General features: G+C 45.9%; 1 protein-coding gene across 1 annotated transcript in view; it reads right to left on the bottom strand.

Annotated features, from left to right (window-relative positions):
- The window catches only part of LOC115541697 (inactive dipeptidyl peptidase 10-like), a 254,281-nt gene that overhangs the window by 207,666 nt on the left and 19,656 nt on the right, over positions 1–26,959 (bottom strand). Inside the window, exons 2-3 of the mRNA XM_030353542.1 lie at positions 26,062–26,176; positions 25,233–25,328 (exon numbers count right to left, since the gene is read on the bottom strand). Of these exons, the coding sequence (XP_030209402.1) occupies positions 25,233–25,328; positions 26,062–26,176 (211 nt within the window). The remainder of the gene's footprint in view (positions 1–25,232; positions 25,329–26,061; positions 26,177–26,959) is intronic.

Here is a 26,959-nt window from a genome sequence, read left to right as displayed (position 1 = left end):
TCAGTTGGAATATCAGAAACAATAACAATAAAAGAAAGCTTTACATAGCGTCTCCAACGCCACCACTGCTACCACATGAGGTCAGTCTCTGAAGGCCTACTGAGTGAGGCCATGTTTATTGTTTATTGGTTTGAGTTTTAGGTTTCTGGTCCGCCCCATAACATAATCCTCCAGTAAACTATAAAGTAAATAGTAGGAGAAAAACGAATTCATCACGCAGCCCGTCTACACCAACGTGTAGAGGTGTGGTCGCAAGCACCTCTGTCTCTGGCCTGAGCTGAAGAACGTGTGCAGCTTCACCACTTTTGGGTTTGGTAATTGCAAGCACAGGTGCTTACTGTGTCTGTTAATGTGTGTGTGTGTGTGTGTGTGTGTGTGTGTGTGTGTGTGTGTGTGTGTGTGTGTGTGTGTGTGTGTGTGTGTGTGTGTGTGTGTGTGCGCGCGCATGTCTATAAGTTTGTGTGTGTGTGTGTGTATGTTTGTGTGAGTGTGTATGTGTATGTGTGTGTGTGTGTCTACGTCCACACACACACAGGACGTGTGATGCGTCTGTGCAGTAGTGTTGGAGTAGTAGTGCTTGTAGTTAGTGCATGCTGCATGCTGCTTGCTACTCTCTGCTCTCAGCTACTGCCACCGGATAGCCCTTTGTTAACAGGGGCGAAAAGAGGAGCCAAGTGCGAAGTCTCCTCAGCCGGTACATAGCCTCTCCACTGCCAAGATCTTGTACACGCCTCCCCGTGGCACACATGGTAACTGGTCCCTTGCGGTCCCAGGCTAAGTTGTAAAGGATCTCGGAGCAGCAGTGAGTGGAAATGCCCTGTTGCCAATCAACCACTGTCTCAGTTATGGGTAAATAGCCCCAGCTTGGGTAAATAGTGAAGACCCCAACGGCTGGGAAGGGGGAAGAAGGCAACCCCATAGCCACATGGGTTAACTCAGAAGGGTACAGTGGCTAGGGCAGCAAACCCCGAAAACAAACCTGCACCTTGGGACAGGCACAGGCGGAGTCCAACTGACCGGACCACCGACAGTCCCCTGCAACTCCTGCCAGACGAAGGTCGTCATGGGTTCTCTCATGCCACTGGAGGTCCATCTGGTAGGTGTGAAGATGGTGGGAGTGAGGTCTGCGCACCCACACCCTCACCTTAATCCTCACCTATGCGCATGCTTCTTGCTTCTGGAGCTTGCAAGATACAACATAGACATAGCAGCTCTCAGCGAGACAAGACTACATGGAGAGGACTCCGTGTCAGAGGTTGGTGCTGGGTACACCTTCTTCTGGAAGGGGGTCCCTGAAGGCACTCGCCGTAATCATGGAGTTGGCTTTGCTATGAAGTCTAAACTGCTGCAGCGCATTCCGGAATCCCCCGTGGGCATCAATGAACGACTGATGACATGGCGCATTCCCCTGGCAAAGGAACGCTTTGCCACCCTCATCAGTGCATATGCACCCACGCTTGATGCCGAGCATAACATCAAAGAGGATTTCTATAGAGCTCTTGATGCCGTATTACAGAACACCCCGGCTACGGAAAAGCTCATACTCATGGGAGATTTCAATGCTAGAGTGGGCACGGAGCACCTGATATGGAGTAAAGTCATTGGCCAGCATGGAGTGGGGAAGATGAACCACAACGGGCTATGACTCCTCTCCCTCTGTGCAGAGCACCAGCTGGTCATTACCAACATAATCTTCCTGATGAAGAACAGGCTTAAGACCACCTGGCAGCACCCCCGCTCAAAACATTGGCATCTCCTCGACTATGTGATTGTCCGTCAAAAGGACAGAAAAGATGTCCTCACCACCCGTATCATGCGCGGAGCTGAGTACTGGACTGACCACCTCATGGTCAGATCCAAACTACTTATTAGCATTCAGCCCCGTGGCCCGAGGACAGCTCCAAACAAGATACTCAACCGTACAGCGCTGAGCAGCCCCACCACCAAAGACAACCTTCAACGGCTCCTTGCTGAAAACCTCTATAAGATCCCGGGTCATCAGCCGACTGGCCAGCCCTGCGTCAGGCTATTCATAGCGCAGCCATAGAGGTGCTTGGTCAGTCAAGGAAACGTCACCAGGACTGGTTTGACTGTAACTCAACTGAGATACAGTCACTTCTAATAACCAAGCATGAGGCCCACAAAGCTCTCCTGTCCTTCCCTGGATCTCCCACCCTTAAAACCACCTTTACTGCTGCAAGAACAGCAACCCAGCCAGCCCTCTGGAATATGGAGGACAGCTGGTGGGTGCAAAAGGCGCAAGAGATCCAGAACCTGGCAGATTGCAACAACATTCAAGGCTTTTACGATGCCATAAAAACATTGCATGGCCTCAGGAAGCGGGCGATTGCCCCAGTCCTATCAGCTGATGGGTCCACACTCTTCAAGGACCGCCACGAGATTCTTGCCTGTTGGGCAAATCATTTTGAGAGTCTCCTCAACCACACCAACCTTGTCGATCCACATATTCTGGATAATCTCCCAGACCTGCCGCCAACCACACACCTGGACACCCCACCACTGTACTCAGAAATCCAGCGAGCCATTGCAGGGCTGAAGAACAATAAAAGCGCTGGACCCGATGGAATCCCTGCAGAGGTTTTCAAAAACGGAGGATACATCCTCACGCGTCGCCTGCACCTCCTGATCCAAAACATCTGGGAACATGGGACCCTCCCACAGGACTGGAAGGATGCTAACATCGTGGTCATTTATAAACAGAAAGGAGACAGTAGTATGCGGCAACAGCCGCGGAATATCTCTCCTCTCCATCGCAGGGAAAGTCCTGGCCAAGATCATGCTCAGCAGATTGGTTGAGCACATCTCAGAAGGTGTGCTTCCGGAAATACAGTGTGGTTTCCGTAAGACCAGATCCACGATGGACATGGTTTTTGTCTTGAGGCAGCTTCTGGAGAAGAGCCGAGAGCATCACAAAGACCTTTACATAGGTCTTTATATGAAGGCTTATTCGGCATATTGAACCCTCGGCCTAATGCGCCGCCTTTTTGAAAAGTCGGACAAACTGACCTTCGGACCAAGTTTGTCCGACTTTTCGGAACATTGAACTGTCGGCATAGTGGCATGTCGATCTAATGGGAAATATTTCGGACCATTGAGACGTCGGAACAATGAGGCGTCGGAATTACGGCATGGCACCCCTCACACAGCTTGAAACTCTGGCACTCAACAGACCAGCCTGGCAGGTAACTTGTGCTACTGCAGTTTGTCAAATTCACCAAACTAACCAAGACCGACGTTCCGAGAGGCGCATCCAGCGACACCAGCGGTCAGCTGGTACCTTTCTGGCATCTGGTTTCCTTTGCTCCATCTGCGGACGAATGTACGGCTCAAGGATCGGACTCTAAGCCCATGAGAAGTGGCACCAGCGGCAATGTCGCTGAACCCCCCCCACCTCCCCCACCCCCATCCCTGGAGCAAGTGTCATCATCGGACACGATGGACAGCTAAGAGTTTTTGTGTGTGTGTGTTTGTGTGTGCCCACCCACAGGACCTGCACTTAGAATCAAGCCAACCCTGAACAGTGTGGTTGATGATTTAAAACCTCCACGTTTTTGGATCCTTTGAGCTTTGAAGCCCATAAACATATGAATCCGGCTCTCGTTGTTTTCATAAAAATAACAAAGCTCACACGTTATTAACATTTATGGTAACACTTTATTTGAAGGTATCTACATAAGAGTGGCATGACACTGTCATGAACTTATCGTAAACGTTATGAACATGTCATAAACGTTCATGACTACGGTCATTAAGTGTAATTCGGTTCTTGTTATGACAAGTTTACATTGTTTGGGTTGTCTTGATTATGACAAGTTGACATTAATCAAAGGGACATTACCAGAAGTTGTCTTGGTTATGACAAGTTGACATTCAATTTGTTTGGAATGACTTTATAATGACAACTTGACATTAACCAAGAAGGCATTACCAGAGGATGTCTTTGTCATGACAACTTATATACAATACAAATACACACATATATACACATACACACACACACACACACACACACACACACACACACACACACACACACACACACACACACACACACACACACACACAACACACATACACATATACATATACACCCACACAAACATACACACACCCACGCACACACACAAACACACATACACAAATACAAACACACACATAGACATTCAAACATACACACACGGACACATACACACCTACAGACACAAACATACACATACACACACATACACATACACACACACACACACACACAGACATACACACATACATACACACGTATGCATACACAAACATAGACATACACACTTACACAAACTGACCCATATACACTGACACATATGCACACACATACACACACACAGGCTATGTGGAAGAAAATGAGCCAAAGTTGCCTCCGCCTGGCTCACCCTGATTTGGTTTTCGGTTCACCCTGGGATATCTAGGACCAACATGTGTAACACCCCACAGGAGCTGCACTGCATTGTAAGTCAGATGGAAAAGTTGGGTCGATGTCTTTTGCAATGTTCTGGATGCTACAACACCAATAATGCAAAGCACATTCAGTTCGAACAAGAAGCAAGACATCGCAATCACATCACAAACAACGGGTTGTTTCATGTGACAAAGTTACTCACGCTCATATCGAACAGAATTGTAGTGCACTTATTACTGCAACAGGCTGATTATGTTAAAATGGTTAGCCAAATGTAATAAAAATAACAACAAATCACTGCTGATGGACTCAGCCAATCGCCGTTAGCCAATAGATAGGTCCAATCGCCTAACCCCAACATGAACTGATGAAAACACTCAAGCGCTCATGCATTCAGGCAGACATACACAAACACACACATGTTTTATTTTTAAACATTTAATAAGAGTGTTTTTTTTCTCTCTCTCTCTCTCTCTCTCTCTCTCTCTCTCTCTCTCTCTCTCTCTCTCTCTCTCTCTCTATATATATATATATATATATATATATAAATATATATTTAGATATTACGTAAACTCATCATGATTAATCCTCAAATTTAAATAAGAGGACAGATTACATAACCTGAGACACTCTGAATAATCCATTTTACACACATGATTTCCAGTACATTAAGATGTTATTGTAAAGATATTGGGCCCTATTTTAACGGTCTGAAATGCAAGTGAGAAGCGCCAAACGCAAGTAGCTTTGTGGGCGGTTCTATGGCAATGTTGCAATTTTACAGCCATGGAGCGTCTATGGCCTCCAAACATACCACCTCCTCCCCCTGTTGTGCCCCTTCCGCCCCCTGTTTTGCCCCTTCTTCCCCCCATTCCATCTCCGTCCAGCCGCTCTACCAGGAGCACATCCAGCTACGTCACTCCTGGACCCTTACGTGTCCAATCCCGCCGAGCCGGGCGTAAAAGGCCTTACAGTGGAGGGAAAAATAATAGATTTTTAGGCTAAAGCTTGTTTAAATCTATTCAACTTTTCATTTTTCGTTTTGTATTATTTTTTTTCAGTTAGGCCTCTGAACATTTTGACTTTTTGACAAAAGTCTAATAAAAAATATCTCAAGGACATACTATACTTTCCGAATTTTTTGCTCACTTTCACTGAATCACAAGGTTATGAATGCATGGTAATAATTGTACAATAGAGCGGAGATGTCATTAGTTTGCTTACCTCACTATATACAATGCAGCTCTTCTGTCAGATGAGCTCTCCTCTCCCGTGCTGCTGCTGGGGCATTTGGGTGTATGGCATCGGCACATGCAGTTCAGCATCACGTCTCCTTAAGCCCTCTAATCTATCCTCATTAATGTCATCAACGCATCCATGATTCATGGCAATGTTAAACACAATGTGTGGTGTAAAACACAACATGCCACAAAGAATACTGCGACTTTTTGAGGACCATACTGTAAAGTACCACCTGACCTATCCAAACACCTGAAGCGCATTTTCAGTATTCCGAATGTTCGTTCAATTACACTGCGTGTTTTTGTGTGTTTTCTGTTGAATACCAATTCACACAGTGTTGATGGCATAAGAAATTAGGTCATGAGCCATGTCTTCAACGGATGGCCGTTGTCCCCTAACAGCCACCCATCCAAGGGAGGATTCCCCTCAAATGTGGCAGGAATGGTTGAGTTTGCCAATATGAATGAGTCATGGCTAGTCAGGGTAATTTGCAAAGACATGATTGATTTTACAATTAGCATCGGAAATTACTTGGATATTAATTGAATGAGTTCCCTTCCGGTGATTTCGCAGTCTTCAGAATTTGCTTCACTGTCTTCAGAAGTTGTGTGGGATGTGTACGCTAGATTTATGCCTATTTTTTCTTCTTCCTCATGGACACCACAATGATTTTCCTTGTGTGGTAATACTTTATTTTCCTTGTAATTATGTGTGATTTGCAAAAATGGGAACTGCTGCGTCCGTGTAGATGAGAGAAGTAAAGTGTATGTGCGAGGTGCACAAGCAATATTATGCATGTGTCCTTAAAATAGCATCTGAATAACGCGCCACTGACTTTAAACCAGGTTTGTGGTGGAAGTGATTTCTGAAACTGCAAAATAGCGCCAGGGAACGTTTGCGCCATAACACGTCTCATCCTTTTGCCGAACCTCCCCTTGGAGCGCAAGATCATTCCCTAATTTACCGACACGTGGCGGTGGAGGGAAAAGAACGCTTTGCGCAAGTTACAAATTAGCAACGACACATGCGCCAGTGTAGAAAGTAAATTGCGCCGAACGCAAGATAGAACCCATGGTGTCGTGGTTGTGGTTTTCATGGACACCAGTGTCATGGTCCGCCCCTGGTTTTCCCATTCACCTGCCTACCCCCCTGATCTCCCCTAATTAACCCAACCCTCTTCACCTGTGCTCCCCCTATAACAGCCCTCTCCTTTCACTCAGTCCTTGCCAAATTGTCTCTCGTTTCATTCAGAGCTTTTCCCGCAACTCCCGATTGACTTCGTTTACTCCACTCTGCCTGTTAACGAACCCTCGCCTGTCTGACCTCCTGCCTGCCGTCCAGGCCCTGTCGCTCTGTCTGCTCCTCTGTCCCCATCTCCTGATTCACCTGCCTGACTTCCTGTTATCGACCATTTGCCTGCCTGACCTCCCGACCGATGTCGAGTCCCTTTCGGTCTGTCTGCTCGATCCTGTACCAGAATAAATCCTTTAAACTGTCCTACAACTGTCGTCTGTCTGTGAACTTGGGTTCTGCCTAACCCCCCCGTTACAGCACAAGCTGGCCAAGAATGGACCCAGCCCAGACGGACGACCGCATCACCCGGGAACGCGCTGCAGCAAGTGATGGCCGCTACCAGGGCCAGGGTTTCTCGGGGTTTGCCAACCTCTACCGGCGCTTCATCAGAGGCTTCAGCTCCATCGCGTCCCCCCTCTCGGCCCTCATCTCACCCAAGGTCCCCTTCTGTTGTTCTAACGAGGCACAAAACTCCTTCGAGACCCTGAAGACCCGCTTAGCCACCGCCCCCATCCTTCAGATTCCTGAACCCGACCGGCAGTTCATTGTGGAGGTGGACGCATGCGGAGTGGGATTAGGGGCGATCCTCTCCCAGCGTTCATCCACCGACCAGAAAATCCAACCCTGCACCTTTTTCTCTCGCCGTCTAACCCCCTCGGAGAGAAACTATGATATCAGCAACAGGGAGTTGCTGGCGGTGAAGCTGGCCTTGGAGGAGTGGAGGCACTGGCTAGAAGGAACCAAGGTTCCGTTTTTGGTCTGGAGCGATCACCGGAACCTAGAGTATATCCGGGCCGCCAAGAGGTTGCTCCAGACAGGCCCACTGTTCTTCGACCGGTTCAACTTCACCTTGTCCTATCGACCCGGTTTTCATAACCTAAACCTGATGCTCTCTCCCGACAGTTCCCCGAGTGTCCCGATGAGACGGTCAAGCCTTCCACCATCGTCCCAGCCTCCTGCCTCGTCGCTTCCATCACCTGGGAGATAGAGGAGAAGGAACGAACTGCCACTGTGGACCTGCCAGCTCCCAGTTCCTGTCCCCCTGACCGCCTGTTTGTCCTGTCACACCTCCATTCTGACGTGCTCCAGTTGGGCCATGCTTCCCGGCTCACCTGCCATCCCGGCATCCAGTGACTTCCTGCAACGGCGCTTCTTGTCGTGTCACTGGAAGAGGATGTCCGGGGCTTCGTCAACGCCTGTCCTGTTTGTAACCAGAATAAGACATCTTCGCCGCCCACCTGCCGGCTTCCCGCACCCCTTGCCCATCCCCCATCGTCCCTGTTCGCATATATCTCTGGACTTTGTGACTGGTTTGCCTGCATCCAAGGGCCAGACCGTCGTCCTCACCCTCGTAGATCGATTAAGTAAGTTTGCCCATTTTATCCCCCTTTATTCACCTCGGTCTTCTGGAGGGAATTCTGAAGCCTAGTCGGGCTACTGCCAGTCTATCTTCCGGCTTCCACCCCCAGTCCAATGGACAGACCGAGAGGGTCAATCAAGATCTGGAGACCACCCTCCGATTCCTGGTGAACCGCAATCCGGCTTCCTGGTCCGACCAACTGGTATGGGTAGAGTATGCACATAACACCCTTACCTGCCCATCCACCGGCCTCTCGCCCTTTCAGTGCGCCCCTATTCCCCGACCTGGAGAAGGAGTCCTCCTGCCACTCGGCTCAAGCCCTGATCCATCGTTGTCGACGCACCTGGACCCTGGCATGCACTGCTCTCTCCAAATCTGCAGATTGCCACGCTGCTGCTGCCAACAAACACCGCACGCCGACCCCTGCCTACCAACTTGGCCAGAAGGTCTGGCTCTCCACCCGTGATCTGCCCCTTAAAGTGGAGAGTGGCCAGCTGGCCCCCAAGTTCATAGGACCATTTCCCATAACCTGCATCATAAACCCAGAGGCGGGACGCCTTCAGCTTCCTCGTTCCATGAGGATCCACCCAACTTTCCATGTCTCCAGGGTCAAACCCGTCCAGGAAAGTCCTCTGGCTCCTCCCGTTCCGCCCCCTCGTCCCCCTCAGCTCGTCGATGGAGGTCTGGTGTTTACTTGGGGTCCAGTATCTGGTGGACTGGGAGGGATATGGTCCGGAAGAGCGTTCCTGGATCCCGGCTCGCTTCATCATGGACTTCCGTCTCATCTCTGACTTCCACCAGTCCCATCCTGACCAACCTGCCCCGCCCTCTCGTCCGCCCGTTACCAGCGGACGAGAGAACGTTACAACCAGGAGGATCAGCCACCAGTCAGAATCCGATTTTTCCTCCTCTCCTCCCTTTTCATTAAGTGACCCACAACAAAAAGATTGGCTTATTGGGGCCAAAGAATATTGCTGTTCAGATGTTTACACTTATGGCATTAAGCAAACGCTTTCATCCAAAGCGACTTTCAACAGTTAATACAAGCATTGACGCGCCGACCGCAGAGTTAACCACGTAGGGCGACAGCCAGCTCGTCAGGAGCAATCAGGGTGAGGCGTCTTGCTCAGGGACACCTTGACACTCAGCTAGGCGGAGCGAACTAGCAACCTTCTGGTTACCAGCTTTCGTGGAAATATTAATCATAACTATAATTTAAAATGATATACAAATTATATTAACCGTGTTTACATAATTACTTTTCACATTAAAAGGAATTGTGTACATTCTCCCGTATCTTAAGATACATCCCTTCCTCTCTCTAACTGAAAGAGGTTAAGATAGTTCACATTTGCATTCCCACTGGACAGCGCTGAGGACGAGTAGAAAAAAAGCGGCGGGGGGGGGGGGGGTGTTTCAACATCGCAAGAAATTAGCCCACTAAAGCCTCGTGAATGGGGATGTACGCAGAAAAAATAGTAAACATATGTTAGGTTGGAGAGACACACAGCCACACGTTATAAAGTTTACCGTTGTTTACTAACAGTTGAGGAATATGTATATCATGCACTCGCAGGTGCTTCATTGAGTCATTGTATTCTCAACACAACAAAATACACCAAGTCCTTGAAAATGGATCTCCGTCGCATCAAAAGATGAAAACAAATAGATAGGCTACCTCATAGATTATAGTAGGCCTAGTTAGAACAACAATCTGGCATGACAACTTGGCCACGTTAACAAATAGATACATATTATTAACCAGAAAAATACCAGAATACCACAAAAACCATAATAATAATAAAGTTCACTACTTTCGCTAACTCCTCGCAGATTTATCACACATCACTCAAACGACTCGCGTCACTCCAAGTCCAACCTCTCTTGCTGCACATCTGAACAAAACACACACATGCACACAGTATTAGCCCCTCACACACACACAGGGCTGTAGCACCAAATCCTGGGCCCCTATACTATAGGTACTGATGGGCCCCCCTGCGCCAGGTTGTTGACGGGGGGGGGGGGTCTGATTGTTGACGGGGGGGGGGGGGGGGGGGGGGAAATAAAAAGGTAAAGTAAAACATTTTTGGGCCCCCCCTCTGCCTTGGGCCCCCCCACAACTGTCCCCTTTGTCCCCGCAGTCCGACGGCCCTGCACACACACACACACACTCAAGATCCAGCTGGCGGAGCGCACGTCAGAGCTTCCGGAGCGCGCTCCCCCTTGCTCCCCCTCAAATTAAGCACTGCCACTGGAGCCATTATGTCTGATGCCAAGGCCAGGTCAATCGACTGCCTTCTTTGTTGTGTAGATTCCTTTAACTGTCTTGCAGCATTGCTTGCAGACTTGCATACATGTCCACATCCCCCATAGTGTATTGCAGTTAACTTAGCCTCTCCCACCAATCCTTGTTCACCTATTGTCTCACTGAATGTATCTCTGGTAACTTTGCTGCCTGCACTTTCCCATGATCATGCTCTAATATTAAATATTTTTTTCTCTGGCCAACGTGTCCTAAAAAGAAGTCTCTCTTCATCACCAGCCAACATGATCTACCACCAGAGCCACCGACCCCCCTACCACTCCATTGATGTTACCTGGTAACCCAATACTGCTTGTAACATTTTAGGAGAAACTAATAGCATGTGTTTAACCTATGGAGGTCACTTTTGTCCATATTCACAAATTATCATATGATTTTAAAACGTTATGCATTGCAGTTGAGATTCTGACCAGGATCTTAATATTAACGATAGTAGTACTATAAAAGCACTTCTATTACAACCACTACATTACTATCGTTTAAGATAAGTGGTTTTAGGGGTTTGTTTTTCCTTTAAAGACACATCATAATAAATCGTGTGTTGGCATATTTGTTGGAGAATGATAACATGAAATGCGAAATGAATTAAAACATTAAGCAGAAGGGGGAAGATCATAGAGACAAAGACACAAATAGAGTAGAGTGTGTAAACATACTTTCCATTTTGAATAGATTTGTCCGACTGAGCGTATTTGGTTGTGTGGTGTGTTTCTAGACTATGATAATGATCTAACTAATAACAAAAAAACTAACCACTGTTCCCTAAAATGTATGTGATACTTAGTTACTTTTTGCATTTTGGGTAAAGGATTGACACAAGCACATACGCATCCTGTGGTTATCGGTCCCACTTAAAACCAGGGTAATTAAGCAGCTTGCCTTCTGTTGCTTTAACACACACACACACACACACACACACACACACACACACACACACACACACACACACACACACACACACACACACACACACACACACACACACACACGCCTGAAAGCCCATCTACAGCTGTGTCCATGACCATAATGACCTCTATCACCCTCCCTTCCTGCCACAACATCAGTTTCAAAGACTTGCTGATTAGCACTTAGCAGTTCTGGTTTAAAGTGAACTGAACAACTCAAAGCAGTCAATAGAGAATTGCCATGATGCTCGATGGCGAGCGCCTGGTGGCCGGGTTTGCCACGGAGCCCGGTCGGGCATAGCCCGAACAAACTACGTGGCATCCCCCCTTTCTTCATCCCATGGGCCCACCACCTGTGGGAAGACCCGTTGGGGTCGGGTGCGCAGCCACATGGGTGGCAGCGAAGGTCAGGGGTCTCGACGGACCAGACCCGTGCGGCAGAAGCTGTCTCTGGGGACGTGGAACGTCACCTCGCTGTGGGGAAAGGAACCGGAGCTTGTGAGGGAGGTGGAGCGCTATCAGTTAGATCTGGTGGGGCTTACCTCCACGCACAGTCTCAGCATGTTTTGGACACTCGGGTAAAGAGAGGGGCGGAACTGTCAACCGACCACCATCTGGTTGTGAGTTGGATCAGGGAATGGGGGAAATTTCCGGATAGACCTGGTAAGCCCAAACGAGTAGTGCGGGTGAACTGGGAACGTCTGGAGGAGGCCCCCGTCCTAGGTATCTTCAACTCACACCTCCGGCTGAGTTTTTCTGGCATTCCTGTGGAGGTTGGGGGCATTGAGCCGGAGTGGGCGGTGTTCAAAGTCTCCATTGCTGATGCTGCGGTGGCTAGCTGTGGCCTCAGGGTCTTAGGCTCCTCAAGGGGCGGTAACCCTCGGACACCGTGGTGGACACCGGTGGTCAGGGAAGCCGTCCGATTGAAGAAGGAGGCCTTCCGGGATATGATATCCTGGAGGACTCCTGACTCGGTTGCAGGGTACCGACAGGCCCGAAGGGCTGCAGCTGCTGCCGTGTCGGAGGCTAAGCAGCGGGTGTGGGAGAAGTTCGGAGAGGCCATGGAGAAGGACTTTCGGTCGGCACCAAGTTGGAGGCAGAGCTCGAGGTTGATGGTGTTTCGTCGTCAATTTCCCTGGCGGAGGTCACTGAGGTAGTCAAACATCTCCGCAGTGGCAAAGCCCCAGGGATTGATGAGATCCAGCCAGAAATGCTAAAGGCTCTGGGTGTTGAGGGGCTGTCATGGTTGACACGCCTATTCAACATCGCGTGGGAGTCGGGTACAGTGCCAAAGGAGTGGCAAACCGTGGTGGTGGTTCCCCTGTTCAAAAAGGGGGACCAGAGAGTGTGTGCCTATTACCGGGGTATCACACTTCTCAGCCTCCCTGGTAAAGTCTACTCCAAGGTGCTGGAAAGGAGAGTTCGGCCGATCGTCGAACCTCAGATTGAAGAGGAACAATGCGGTTTTCGCCCCGGACGTGGAACTACGGACCAGCTCTTCACTCTCGCAAGGATCCTGGAGGGGGCCTGGGAGTATGCCCATCCGGTCTACATGTGTTTTGTGGATCTGGAGAAGGCGTATGACCGGGTCCCCCGGGAGAAACTGTGGGAGGTGCTGCAGGAGTATGGGGTAAGGGGGTCTATCCTCAGGGCCATCCAATCCCTGTACTCCCAAAGCGAGAGCTGTGTTCGCGGGCTGCGCCTTGTCACCAATCCTGTTTGTGATATACATGGACAGGATATCGAGGCGTAGTCGTGGTGGGGAGGGGTTGAAGTTCGGTGGTCTGAGGATCTCGTCACTGCTTTTTGCAGATGATGTGGTCCTCATTGGATCATCGGCCTGTGACCTTCAGCACTCACTGGATCGGCTGGCGGCCGAGTGTGAAGCGGCTGGGATGAGGATCAGCACTGCTAAATGAGTCCTTAGCCCAAGTGAAGGAGTTCAAGTACCTCGGGGTCTTGTTCGCGAGTGAGGGTACTATGGAGCGGGAGATTGGCCGGAGAATCGGAGCAGCGGGGGCGGTATTGCGTTCGCTTTACCGCACCGTTGTAACGAAAAGAGAGCTGAGCCGCAAGGCAAAGCTCTCGATCTACCGGTCGATCTTCGTTCCTATCCTCACCTATGGTCATGAGGGCTGGGTGATGACCGAAAGGACGAGATCGCGGGTACAAGCGGCCGAGATGAGTTTTCTCAGAAGGGTGGCTGGCGTCTCCCTTAGGGATAGGGTGAGAAGCTCAGCCATCCGTGAGGAACTCGGATTAGAGCCGCTGCTCCTTTACTTAGAAAGGAGTCAGCTGAGGTGGTTCGGGCATCTGGTAAGGATGCCCACTGGGCGCCTTCCTTGGGAGGTGTTTCAGGCACGTCCAGTGGGGAGGAGACCTCGGGGAAGACCCAGGACTAGGTGGAGAGATTATATCTCAACACTGGCCTGGGAACGCCTCGGGATCCCCCCGTCAGAGTTGGTCAATGTGGCCCGGGAAAGGGAAGTCTGGGGCCCCCTGCTTGAGCTGCTCCCCCCGCGACCCGACCCCGGATAAGCGGACGAAAATGAGATGAGATGAGATGAGGAGATCAGTACTCACTATACTAACTGCATCCGAATACTCATACTTGACTGCTATATAGTTGCTATTTTGTAGTACGTCACAAACATAGCGTGTCCGAATGCTCAGTACGCATTGTGTAGTAGGCAAAAAGTTTCCGAATGCGTACTACCGCCACAGTATACAACGGTAGGTCACTACGCTATCCCACAATTCAGCCGGAGTCTGGTTACCAAAGAAGAACGCTGCGGTGAATAAAAAACAAAAAACTGTAAATTATCGCAGGTTACTTTAATTTTGCCGGCATCTAATGTGCCGCGCACATTAGCCGCACACGAGGGGAAATACATAATCTCCAAACATCCGGTGGCATTTCAGTGGTGTTTGGAAACGTTCAGAGGCGTTCTACGCATAGCTGTAGAACGTACTAGATTAACGGTCAAGTAGTAGACACTGCACAGAAATAGTATATACTTAGTATTCGGATGCACCCTTAGTTTGAGTACGTAGGGGGTTCCAATTAAGATTGGGCGAAAATGAGTGTACTGAAAGGACCCGGATGGTGTACTTAAAACGGCCAAACCTCGGAGTGTGGGAAAATGCACCCTTTTGGTACTCAACGGCAGCCATCTTAGCTTTGTAACGGGAAGAGGCGAGCCAGGCTGAGCCAACGTCGGCGCACTTTCCACATAGCCTGCAAAATCTCTAGTTCTGTTCACAAATTTTTCAAGTTCAATTAAATTAAAGAAATCAATTTCCTTGAATGGGTCCTTGTTGCAGCTGCCTAGGTTTGGGTCCAACCTGTGGCCTCTTCTCTCCCCCATTTCTTATCTATTGTTGTTGCTGTTTCAATCTAATAAAGGCAAACACGCCACAAACAGATACTTTTAAAGAACACTCACTGGGTTGATTCAGCAAGTACAAAAAGCAGCTAAGTAACAAAGTTGTGGTTTGATACCTGTAGAAAATTACCTGGAAAAATATGAAGATAAAATAAAAAATAAAATTACATTTCTGTGAGATAATTCTATGCATGTAACAGACTCCCAATATTAAACAGGTATAGACCTGATAACTACAGGACTTCATTGCATGCAAAATCAGTGCATTTCTGATCAAAACTGACAGTACAACAAATGCTTTTGTTTCCCAAAGTGAGCAGTCCAAGGATTAAAAACAAAGATCAAACACAAAGAAAAACATCACTCCTTGGGGTTTGTATTTGTACTACATTACAACTATTAAAAGTTTCCTAAAACAGAAATGTAAACAGGAAAACCTTGCTTGGTTATTTTCTGACATTATCATCCAATAACAAGTAACAACTCTTTGCAAGGTGGCGCTATTTCTTCCATTAGCATACCTGCATTACCAATAGCGGGCCGTGCATTTCACACCTAGGCCTTCAGTGGTGTCCTACATGAAATAATCCTCCTCTTACTGCCATCATTATGACTCAACGGCTATAGAAACCATCAATATAACACAGAAATGCAGCATAATAGGGCGTTGCATCACAGAATGCCATTACTTAAGCAAGAGACCCAATTAGGACAATTCAACAAGTCTATTTTCACTGTAGACACAGCTGCCATATCATCTCCAGCAGAAACGTCAATATTAACCTAATTAACTGACAAAAATATTAAAATGTTTAAATAAAATGCAATACTCACCAATGATTATTTGTACGCAAAGTCCATCCTCCTTTTTTTCCTCAAGAAGAGTTAGATTACACTGTTGTACAGTTTATCTGTGCGTTTCAGTTCCAACAATAAGTCCCTTTCTATCGCCATAGAGGCTAATGCTGAAAGTCGAGTCTGTCCAGTCGTGTTTCTGTAGTAAGTTTTAATTTGCTACAGGGAATCGCTTGATTTATTTATTATTCGCTTTATTTTAGTTTGTGCCGGTAGCTATCGATGCTTTCGGCTCTGACTAGTACCTCTCTGACCATCCAATCAAAGGACGTGAAAATGCCGACGTCACTGGACGCCTGCAAGATGCCCTCGGTGTTGCCAACTCGAAATCTGATTGGTTAAAGCAACAGTCATTGCCACTTACTTTAAGCAGACGCCAGCACTATCGATTCTGAAGGTGTCAAGGCAGATTTCTTTGACCCTGGCAACACATGATGGCTGAAATAAGATTGGATAAAAGCTCTAACATAAATAATACACTACTGGAAGCAGCGCAACCAAGAGAAAAGCTATTAAATGAAGAGAATAGACTATTGGAAATAATTTAATACATATTCATGGGAAAAAATATATTAAAACATAAGTCAGTGATTCTGATAGTGTTTAGGGCAGCAGAGAAGGCCTTGCTGGCCCTGACAGCCCACCACTGTGCATAACATGGTACAGACTTTAATGGATTTTTTTTTTTTAATTGAGATCGTAAATAAGCGAGAACAGTTGCATGAAAGCATCAAACTTCTCTGATAACAGGTGAACATTAATAGCTGCAAAGCTTACAAAGTGCTATGTACAGCTGAAGGCTCGTTACTGTTCTAACCCAGAAGACTGTTCTACAGTTTTGGTGGGAGGTTTTTCTTTCCCCGCCCAAGCATCACAGTCTGAATGAAGTTGAGTGTATTTGCCATGCATTTTGGGTAATCCAAAAGCAATGCATGTGCAAGCCCAAACAACAGACAAACTGCCTGAGGCAAGTTTTTAATATTATCCATGACAATATCTCCCTCCAGAATGATGGCATTGGAGATGGGCTGGAGGTCCACTGAGCTTTGACCCTCGTGAGGACTATCTTCACTGACAACTGTCAGCACACCAACAGTGAAGCATTCTAGGGCCTCGCTCTCGCTGTATCCTACAAAGACACACACATTCTTCAGTATTGCAATTGATGCTGTTTTAAAACATTCATTTTTAGGGTTTGCTAGAGAATATGGCTTTTTAATACGTGTTGTCACAATATAGCAAACAAAATATATTAAGTATGGTTAAACTAAAGTTATGGAGATAGAACAAGGTCTATACATTCTTGAACAGTGACACTGACTTTTCAATCTAGACTCCTACTCCTTAGATTTGAAATGAATGAATGTGTATAACATTTATGTGGCAAATTTTATTTTTATTTACTGGCTGTTTACATATCTCTCAGATTAGTTGTGGAGGTATTACTATACAAAATACATCAATCACTGAACAAAATGTATATTGTATATTGAGCAGATATAATTATATCTTCTATGTTTTATATTAATGCAGGCCAAACTTTTTCTTATTTGCAAGTACTCACAGAGCGGGTCTTGAAGAATTCACTGTCATCACGGAGTAAAATGAGAATGCCTTTGAGGACAACAGAGCGAAGTACTGTCACGTCTGGTGTCTAATGATACACAGAGACAGAAAAGACCAGTGAACAGAGTAATTTGCAAGGCACAAGCAGACAGGATATACAATAGGTTGGTCTGGATCATCTCATTTAGAACTTGATTGTTGAACTATCATACAGATCAAAAGCAAAATGAACCTACTTACCATCCAGCACCAGCTCACTGAGTTTGTGGCCAAAAGTTCCCTTTTTTGTTTTGAAAAGTTCGATGAAACGTAGGGCGTACTGGTCCAGAGCCTCAAAGAAGTCTCCCTCAAGACTCTTACTGGCATTTATATTAAACTCAGCACACACCTGAAAAAGTAGAGAGAGGGGTGGGTAGGGATGGAGAGGTGGCAGAGGTATTAATATTCCTACAAGTGTTTGGATTTCTAGCCACACACCTTGAATATCTTTTTGATTGGCATTATTTTATTGGTTGAGGACAGCAATAGTTTATCTGTCTCTCTCTGAAGAGTGCTGGCCATCATTCAACCATGTTCTGTACAGCAGGCTCCTTTTTTACAATTAATTTTCTGCGTACTGGGAATGATTTGTTTGGTCCATCATTTGTGAAATGAGCGTGCCATTTGGTTGCTTTTCTTAATTTCTTCCACGAGAACCACTCTGGCATTTTCAAGGCTTGTTTCATCATGTCCTTCAGGTAAGTTAGTCAGGTAGTTTGCTTCACCTCTTTTTGGCCGTTTGATATTCTTGCTTGAGGATTCTCCCGCTGGGTTAACTTTACTTATTTTGCCTGCATTGATTGCTACATCCTCACATCAAGCTTTTCGAAGCTTTGTGCGACAATTGGCCATCTTAAACTCATGGCTCTTTTTCCAGCCATACCGTCTGTGTGGTCCAGGCTCAGTTAGGCAGGGGTGTTTGCTAATCAGTGCTTTTGCAACACTGCTGAAGTAATTCTCTTCAGGGTAAGCCTTGAAACTACATCGTCTCAGCAAGCTTTTCTAGTATGTCATGCTTCATATCTCGTGGTATAGTTATATGTGTTCAATCTTTCATAAAGGCAAGATCTTCCTGTCTGAGTCTATACTCAACATCAACTGAGAAATTGGGTATGTCAAAGAACTCTGGCCACTGTTGTCTTAGCAATGGTGATGCTCCTACAGTCAACAGGATCTCAGTGTCTGCTGTGGTGCACTCAGTGTCTAATGTTGTGGTGGGTGATGACCAGAGCCGGACAGTAACGGAGTACATTTACTTGAGTACAGTACTTAAGTACAATTTTGAGGGATCTGTACTTTACTCGAGTATCATTTTTTGGGAGTACTCATGACTTTACTCAAGTACATTTGAGAGGCAAATATTGTACTCTTTACTCCATTACATTTCTATCCATAACCGTGAGTACCCGTTACTCCTTCTGAAAAATAAAAGGAGAAAAGAAAAATCACGGAAACCCTCAATTTGTTGTTTCCCTCTCAAACGTGATTCCCTCTCAAACTGATTAGGACAGCATTCAGCCTATCAGCAATCACCTTCGCTTTCCGCCAAAGCCAACTCCATGGTCAGAATTAGATGAGAGACGATTGTTGATTTGATTGATAAAAAAACGGAGAAACTCACACATACATAGAATTGTTAGCTGAATTTTCTTTTCTGATATTGCATATTTATGTAAGCTGAGCAATTGTTTTTATGTTCTTGAGTATACTGTTATACTGTATACTATTGTGCTATTGCCATGGTAAAAAGATGAAAATTACTTGATTTTACTTTCAATTCCTTTTACATTCTCCAAGGTGTTAACATTTTTCATAACTCCATGTAGGACGTTTCTATACATAAATGTAAGCACTGTGGCAGTAGTAATGCAATATTTAGAAAACATACTCTTGTACTCTTGATACTCAAGTACTTTTAAAAACAAGTACTTCAGTACTTTTACTTAAGTAGACATCTGACTGTAGTACTTTTACTTGTACTTGAGTAAAATTTAGCAAGGGGTATCTGTACTTTTACTCAAGTAAGGAAGCTCTGTACTCTGTCCGCCTCTGGTGATGACAATGCTGTTAAATGGAGAGTCACAAGAGGGAAGATTTTGATTGTAGCTCTTTCAGGTAAATCAGTTATTTCAGTCAAATTGCAGAGGGCATTTTTGAAGTCTTGATCTTTATGCTGCAGTTTAAAGTCATTCTGCAGTGACAGTTTATCCACCAGTTGCACTTTGAATTCTTCAATGGACTGTGGTCTCTTATTTAAAGTCAACTTCCTTACATCATCTTCAGCGATGATGACTCTCAGCAACAACCTCTGGTCCATTTTGATAACTGTTTGTTTCACTCAGCATAATATTTGCCGTTTAAGTGTGACAAGCTGCTTGTCTCCAACTCTGTCAAATTAAATCGGGAAAACATCATTTAGTTCAGACAACTGAGTAACAGAGAATGTGGACAAATGGTTACTACAGAGCTTGTATGCTCTAAGATGCTCATTGTCCCATGATGTCATGAGTCTGAAGACAAATATTATGTCTGTATTGTTCACCACAATCTTTGCTATTTGTCTGAAATCCGGGAGCCCTGAGCATGATCCAACGGAAATGACCATATTAGCACTGTACTTAAGGCCATCCATGTAAACAGAAGCTGCTACAAAGACTGTGTTCTGGTAGTTATTCCTGAGAAAGAGACAGTTCTGCACATTTTCAGGAAATGAAGCAACCATTACAGACTTCACTTTGTTAATTTCAACAGATGGCTTGAAAAAGGAGTTAGCAGCTAAATGGAAGGCTATCATATGCTGGTGTGTGAGAGCTAAAGTAAGGGGTAGGTTCTTGAAGTTGTGAATGTGACAAACAACTTTCTTGAAGAACTTGTGTTTGCCTTGAAAACGCATGTCCACACATAACACAATGGACCAAAAGTCTGAATTAGTTGAGGGTAGTGCTCAATGTAGTGGTGCTTCGTCGTAGCTTTTCGTTCGGGAAAACTTTCTGAAACATATCTCTATGTTCTGCAATCTTGCAGTCAAGAAAGCACACTGACTCCTCTGAGAAGCTTGCAGACTCTGACAATTCCACTACATCTTTTAAGTTCATTAAAACCTCCCAGGTTTCCCCCTCAGGAATGCGACCTATCAGTAGTGGCAGAAGGCGGAGGAGTGTCCAATTTTCATGACCATTTCCTCAAATTGTTGCTTTGGAAGCAAAGTTCTTTGCCATGAGCTGGGGTTGGTTTGTTCTGTCTGAAAATGTATATGGAAACTGTTTAATAGCCACATTCAGGATTTGATATTAGTGCCTTCAAGCACAAGGCCAATTCAGCCGGAACAACACCCTCCAGAAGATCATGCAAAAGATCTGGGGGATAACCATTGACAACATGAAAATGTTTCAAGCTTTCACTAAGTGGGCAGCTTCTTTTCACGCTATGGTAGGATACTGCAATACATCTGGCACCTGTCTATCATGATTTTCCTTTGTTCTTAGTTAAAATGATCCTGTCCTCACTTCCTTGCGTTGTATTTCCTTCCGTTTGGCCATACATAATTGGCACATCTGAGTTACTGTGAAGCTTTCAAAGAAAGAACCTTTCCAAAGAATGGGCAGCTAAATTGTCTGCTGCAACAAATAATATTGGGCCTTTTATGCCGGCTCCTAACTGTCCAACATATACACCCTGTTGCTCAAGAAAAACAAGGCCCTGAATGAGAGAGCAGAGAATTTCACGATAACCATGATCTTTGAAACTGCTGACCTTGCAAAGTAGAGCAAGCTGAATGGAATGAAGAGAGGAGCGATATTAGGGTGTAGGTTTCCAATTACCCAGTAGATGGCACATAGCTTGTGTTTCTTTCTTGAGGTTCCCAAGGGGTTAGCCACCTCAAAATCACCTATGTATAAGCAAAGAGAAATCCTGAATTCTTCCTCTGTCACGAGAGAATTGTCTTTAAACCGGGTACCATCCCTGTGATATCTGTATCCTTGTGACAAATTTGTCTCAGGTGACATGGCCTTATCTAAAATGTCTCCATTGTTTAGTAATGTTTGCAGCATTTTTAGTATGGGGATATACCTGTCATTATTTAGGACAAACTAAACTGGCGTTACCACTGAGAACAATGTAATTGTAACAATAGCAATGGATTATATTTTAAGAAGAAGAGCAGATACATTATGTTCCAACTGACTCTTCAAGTCTTCTACATATTCACTGAGCTCAGTAACCTCAAACGCAACTGCATCAGTTTCAGGGGCACTATCCTCGGGTTGAATATTTATATGAGGTGGAGGTTCCTCAGGTTCATTATGTGACACAATTTCAGGTTTGAATGCCATCTTATTGTGGTCTTGGTCTTGATCTTCGTTGCTTTTATGTGCATTAAAGGTTGAAAAACATTGCTCTGAAAGTTACAGCCTTGATATGGACAAGAAACCTTTTCCTTCAGCTTCAAATGTCTTCGTAAATCTGTAAAAAGCTTCAGTGCAAGGCTCCACAAAGTCACACAGCTGACAATGGAAAGCAGTTTCACCCACGTTCCCTAGGTCCTTTTGAGTGTGTCATGTTGATAAGTGGACTTTGAGTGCATTGAAAGATTTAAATGTGCACAGGCATTCCTTATGAAGGCATGGTAGTGGTGATATTGTGTGGCACCCATGTTTTAAGTGGTAATGCTTAAGTAAGTAGCCCCTCTTTTCAGCACAAAATGTGTAGTACTTACACGCCGCTGCATAGGAAACTTTGTCTTTTTGAAAAATCTGAAAAGAAAGACAAGATAATTTTAGCATCAAGCCTAACAAAATAGAAAGACAAAAACACTAATATTTAGCATCAGACTTGAAATACCAGAGCTATAGGAAGAACTAAAACCTTAAAATCGATCTAATTATCAAGCTTTTAATCATTGAACTTCTTTAAGACAAGAACAAGTGAAGACAGCAGTACAAAAGGTAAATGATAAATGGTAAATGACTCACTTATGTGGCTAGACATCAAGGGAACTGTAGTCCTGGGTATGATGGACTATAAGTTGAACCCACATTATCTATAGAGACAGTCCAGAAATACTAATTGCATCAAATATTTGAAATTCAAAACATGCACAAAATATTCAGTATGATGAAATATACTATAATGTTGAATTAATTTTAACACTCACTCATTTATTTTGATTTTCTTAAATTGATTTGCTTTTGTTGAGAATGCTGAAATGCTGAAAATGAAGTGCCGTTGAAGCAATGTTTAGGTCCAGCTCCACCTGGTCAGTTGCGGGCATGATGCGACATGTATTGTCTAGCGTAGAGAGGACTGATCTGTGCATGCCCACAGGAAAAAAACATACTTTTTCTAAATGAATTCAGCTCAGGGAGACTGAGCTTGTAAGATTTTCCAACCTCGAAGTACAAATAACTTATTAAAAGCAGTGTTAATAGCAGGTTGATAAAAACTGATTAAGCTAAATTTACTATTTTTATTAAATACCATGTTTGCATTTACAGTGTGCGTGTTTGTGTGTCTGTGTGGATGGGTGTGTAAGAAGAATACATGGCAGGCAATGATTTGAGGTATTTATGTGCATGCGTGTGTGTGTGTGTGTGTGTGTGTGTGTGTGTGTGTGTGTGTGTGTGTGTGTGTGTGTGTGTGTGTGTGTGTGTGTGCATGCGTGTTTGTTTGTGGCTTGAATGTTAAAGCCCTTCCAGTGCTCTGTCATTCTCTACCTATTATCATCTCTCTCTCTCTCTCTCTCTCTCTCTCTCTCTCTCTCTCTCTCTCTCTCTCTCTCTCTCTCTCTCTCTCTCTCTCTCTCTCAATCTGCTTCTCTCCCATCACCTGTCATCACTTCTCCTTCCCTTTCTCTCAATCAATACATTTTTCTAACATTTCCAATTCATTTCCAATGCCTCAACAACAGCTTGACAGAGATATGCACCAAATGAACACCGACTGACACCGAGAATCAAGTAGGCCTACACTGAGCGGAGAGAGAGAAAATTACAACTGGCAGACGCGCACTTCCTGTTGCTAGCAAATTTTTCAAAAGCAGTCGACTACACATACTGCGCGGTCGGAGCGGGGGCCGATTTCGACCGCGGACGTTCCTGGTTTGGGTATTTATTTGACACAAAAGTCACCCTGGACCGGCGCCAGTCTGAACAAGTTGTTGTTGTTGTTGACAATGCAACAAGCTAGCGCAGTGGGCTGGCGCAGAGGGCTAACCCGGTGCTGGGCGGGCATCTGTGGTTGACAGAGATCTTTTTAAATAATTAAAGTTCTTTCAAAACACTCAAAGATTGGGGGGGGTGGGGGGGCGGATCACTCTCTCATTTTGAAAACCCCTGATCTAACTAATACCAAAACAAAACACTGTTAAAATGTTACCTAAAATGTATGTGATACTTAGTTATTTTTTTAAATAAAGTACTGGTTAGGTTTTTCTCTCACGAATTTAGGAGGGAAGATTCTCCAATACGTACCAAGCTTTAATAACTATGGGTGTTACACAGCTCAGACATAACAAAGAAACGGGGCAGGAGACAGCGCGACAATCCACGTTTCTAGGTTTAATTGCGTAAAAAGCATGAATCAAACTGATCTTGACAATCATAGAGCAAAACACAAATCAATTCTCCCGCCGCCGTCTCTCGGAGGCCAGGCCCCCTTTTATATGGTTCACGGGACACGCCCCGTACGCGGGCACACCCCCATCCTGGAAAAATCGGGACCAGGCCTACGAGAGCAAAGGCAGACAAAACGAGTAGCACACACACAATGACAACTGAAAGGCCAATGTGGCCGTAACAATGGGTGGCGTCATACTTTGAAACTGGGGAGAATAAATAATTGAATTATGTTCTCACGTTCGTCTGACATTGATCGCCTCTTTTTTCACTGTCTTCCACAGCCACACCACAACCCTCGAGACCCCCATGCATGCACACACATATAAAAACACAAACACACACAAACACGCGTTCACTGACACACAAACACACACACGGACATATGCACAAACATACCCACACACGAACACCCACCCACGTATGTACACATGCTGACACACACATTAACACACCCACATGCACACACGCACGCGCACACACACACCTCACACCACACACACAAAAACACCTGATCCAATGTGGCACTGTGCCACATTGGATTAGATGTTTTTGAACCTAAGAATGTATCGCTTGTCCGAGCATTAGTGTAAACATCACAACGAATCGCTGGGTTCAGCACTACTGTAAACTTCACAACGTATCGCTGGTCCCGGCCCTACTGTAAACCTCTCAATGTATCACTGGTCCCAGCACTACTGTAAACATCTCAACGTATCGCTGGTCCCGGCCCAACTGTTAACCTCACAACGTATCGCTGGGCCCAGCACTACTGGATAACTCACAACGTATCGCTGGTCCAGGCACTGCTGTAAACCTAAGAATGTATTGCTTGTCCCATCACTACTGTAAACCTCCCAACGTATCACTGGGCCTGGCACTTCTGTAAACCTCACAACATATCACTGGTCCCGGCACTACTGTAAACCTCACAATGTATCGCTGGTCCCTGCCCTACTGTAAACCTCTCAATGTATCGCTGGTCCCAGCACTACTGTAAACCTCTCAACGTATCGCTGATCCCGGCCCTAATGTAAACCTCACAACGTATCGTTGGTCCCAGCACTACTGTAAACGTCTCAACGTATCGCTGGTCCCTCTACTACTGTAAACGTCTCAACGTATCGCTGGTCCCTGCACTACTGTAAACGTCACAACGTATTGCTGGTCCCAGCTCTACTATCTGTACTCACCACCAAACCACGACGTCACGGGGTCCCGCACCCTGAACTCCAGCGAGTAAAGATCCGCCACGCTTGCCCTGGACCTCTTGGTGCCCGGGACTTCAGCTGGGGGCCAAAACAAACAAACAAACAGACAAACAAACAAACAGACCAGGCGGGGGTTAGGGTGGGGCTCAGCTCGGGGGGAGCCATCCATGCTGGATGCTGTATTAGTTACTTATTTATTGGTGCGCTCATCCTTCATGCAGTGTTCTTTAGCAGGATGGAATAGCAACGGATTTATAACACCCCGTGTTTTCACGCCACTCTTCTCAGGAACGCATGAAACACACTTATTAAGAACGACGACATACGTGACATTGATTTCTGTTTGGCAGTCTGTCTGTATTGCAATTATCCAAACATAATATTGAAGGATTGTTTAGCACTGTTCTCAGTGCTCAAAAATAACAGTCACAAGCATATCATAAAACCATTATTAGAAGCATCAGAATAAATCCAAAGGTCTGCGTAGCAGCAGCCTGCCTCACATTCAGTTACCTCAAGGCACCAACCTTCATGACATCGATCTGTTAGGATCATTCTGACCTACAGACAAACACACACACATGCAAGCAAACACACACAGGCACGCACATACTCACAAGCACACACGCTAACACACACACACGCATGCACACACGCACACAAACAGGCACACACGCACACATACACGCGCACAGGCATGCATGCACAAACACACATACACAGACGTGCACACGCACACAGGCACGCACACACACACACGCACACGCACACACACACACACACACACTTGCACATGGGCGCGGCTACGTACCGGGGCTGAGCAGGACGACTGACAGGGAGATGAGGGCGCAGACACCCACGATGACCAGCAGGGAAATGGCAATGCCCTTCCAGTTCCTCTGAGGAGGGCTGACGTCCACAAACTCCTGTACCACACACACACACACGCACACAAGCACAGGCATGCATGCACGCACACACACACGCACATAAACACACACACACGCATGCATGCACGCACACATACACACCCAAACACATGCACGGACACACACACACACACACAAATGCATGCACACGTACACATACACATGCATGCACACATGCACCATGCACACAAACAGGCACACACAAGCATACAAATACACAGCCACATATACACACATACAAGCAGACACACAGGGAGGTTAAAGTGGAACCCTATGTTGTATCATAACAAAATGAACAACGCTGAACATCGTGACAGTTGACCTCATTGGTCTGGGATTTATGTTTTCGTATTTCGGAAGAATAATGTTAATGGTCAAACTCATGGGCGTAGCGGACGCGGGGTACACGAGGGACATGTCCCCCGCACTTCCCGTATCTGTGCCCTGTGTCCCCCGCCCTTTTTACAGCCATTACAACCATTCAATTCATTTTACAGGTGGAAGCACGTTTTTCCGAGCCGCTTTTGAACGCACCATGAGCAGGTGGTGCGTTCAAAAGGTGACAGCGGCAAACACCGCTGTCGTGTTGTGATTTCATCACAGAGACGTTGATTCAGATCTGTTTCAAGCATGTTCACCAAACCAGCAGCCGAACATGCCGAAGACGGTTAGTTTTTTCGAAGTTGAGTAATGCTGTTGCATGTTGTTTAACTAAATGATGACCAACTAATAGATGTCAATATATCAAGGTAAGCTAGTTAACAATTGTTAACTGTTACC

Source organism: Gadus morhua, chromosome 4 (assembly GCF_902167405.1).
Source record: "Gadus morhua chromosome 4, gadMor3.0, whole genome shotgun sequence".
Classification (NCBI taxonomy): Eukaryota; Metazoa; Chordata; class Actinopteri; order Gadiformes; family Gadidae; genus Gadus; species Gadus morhua.
This window is presented reverse-complemented; position numbering and strand designations above follow the sequence as displayed.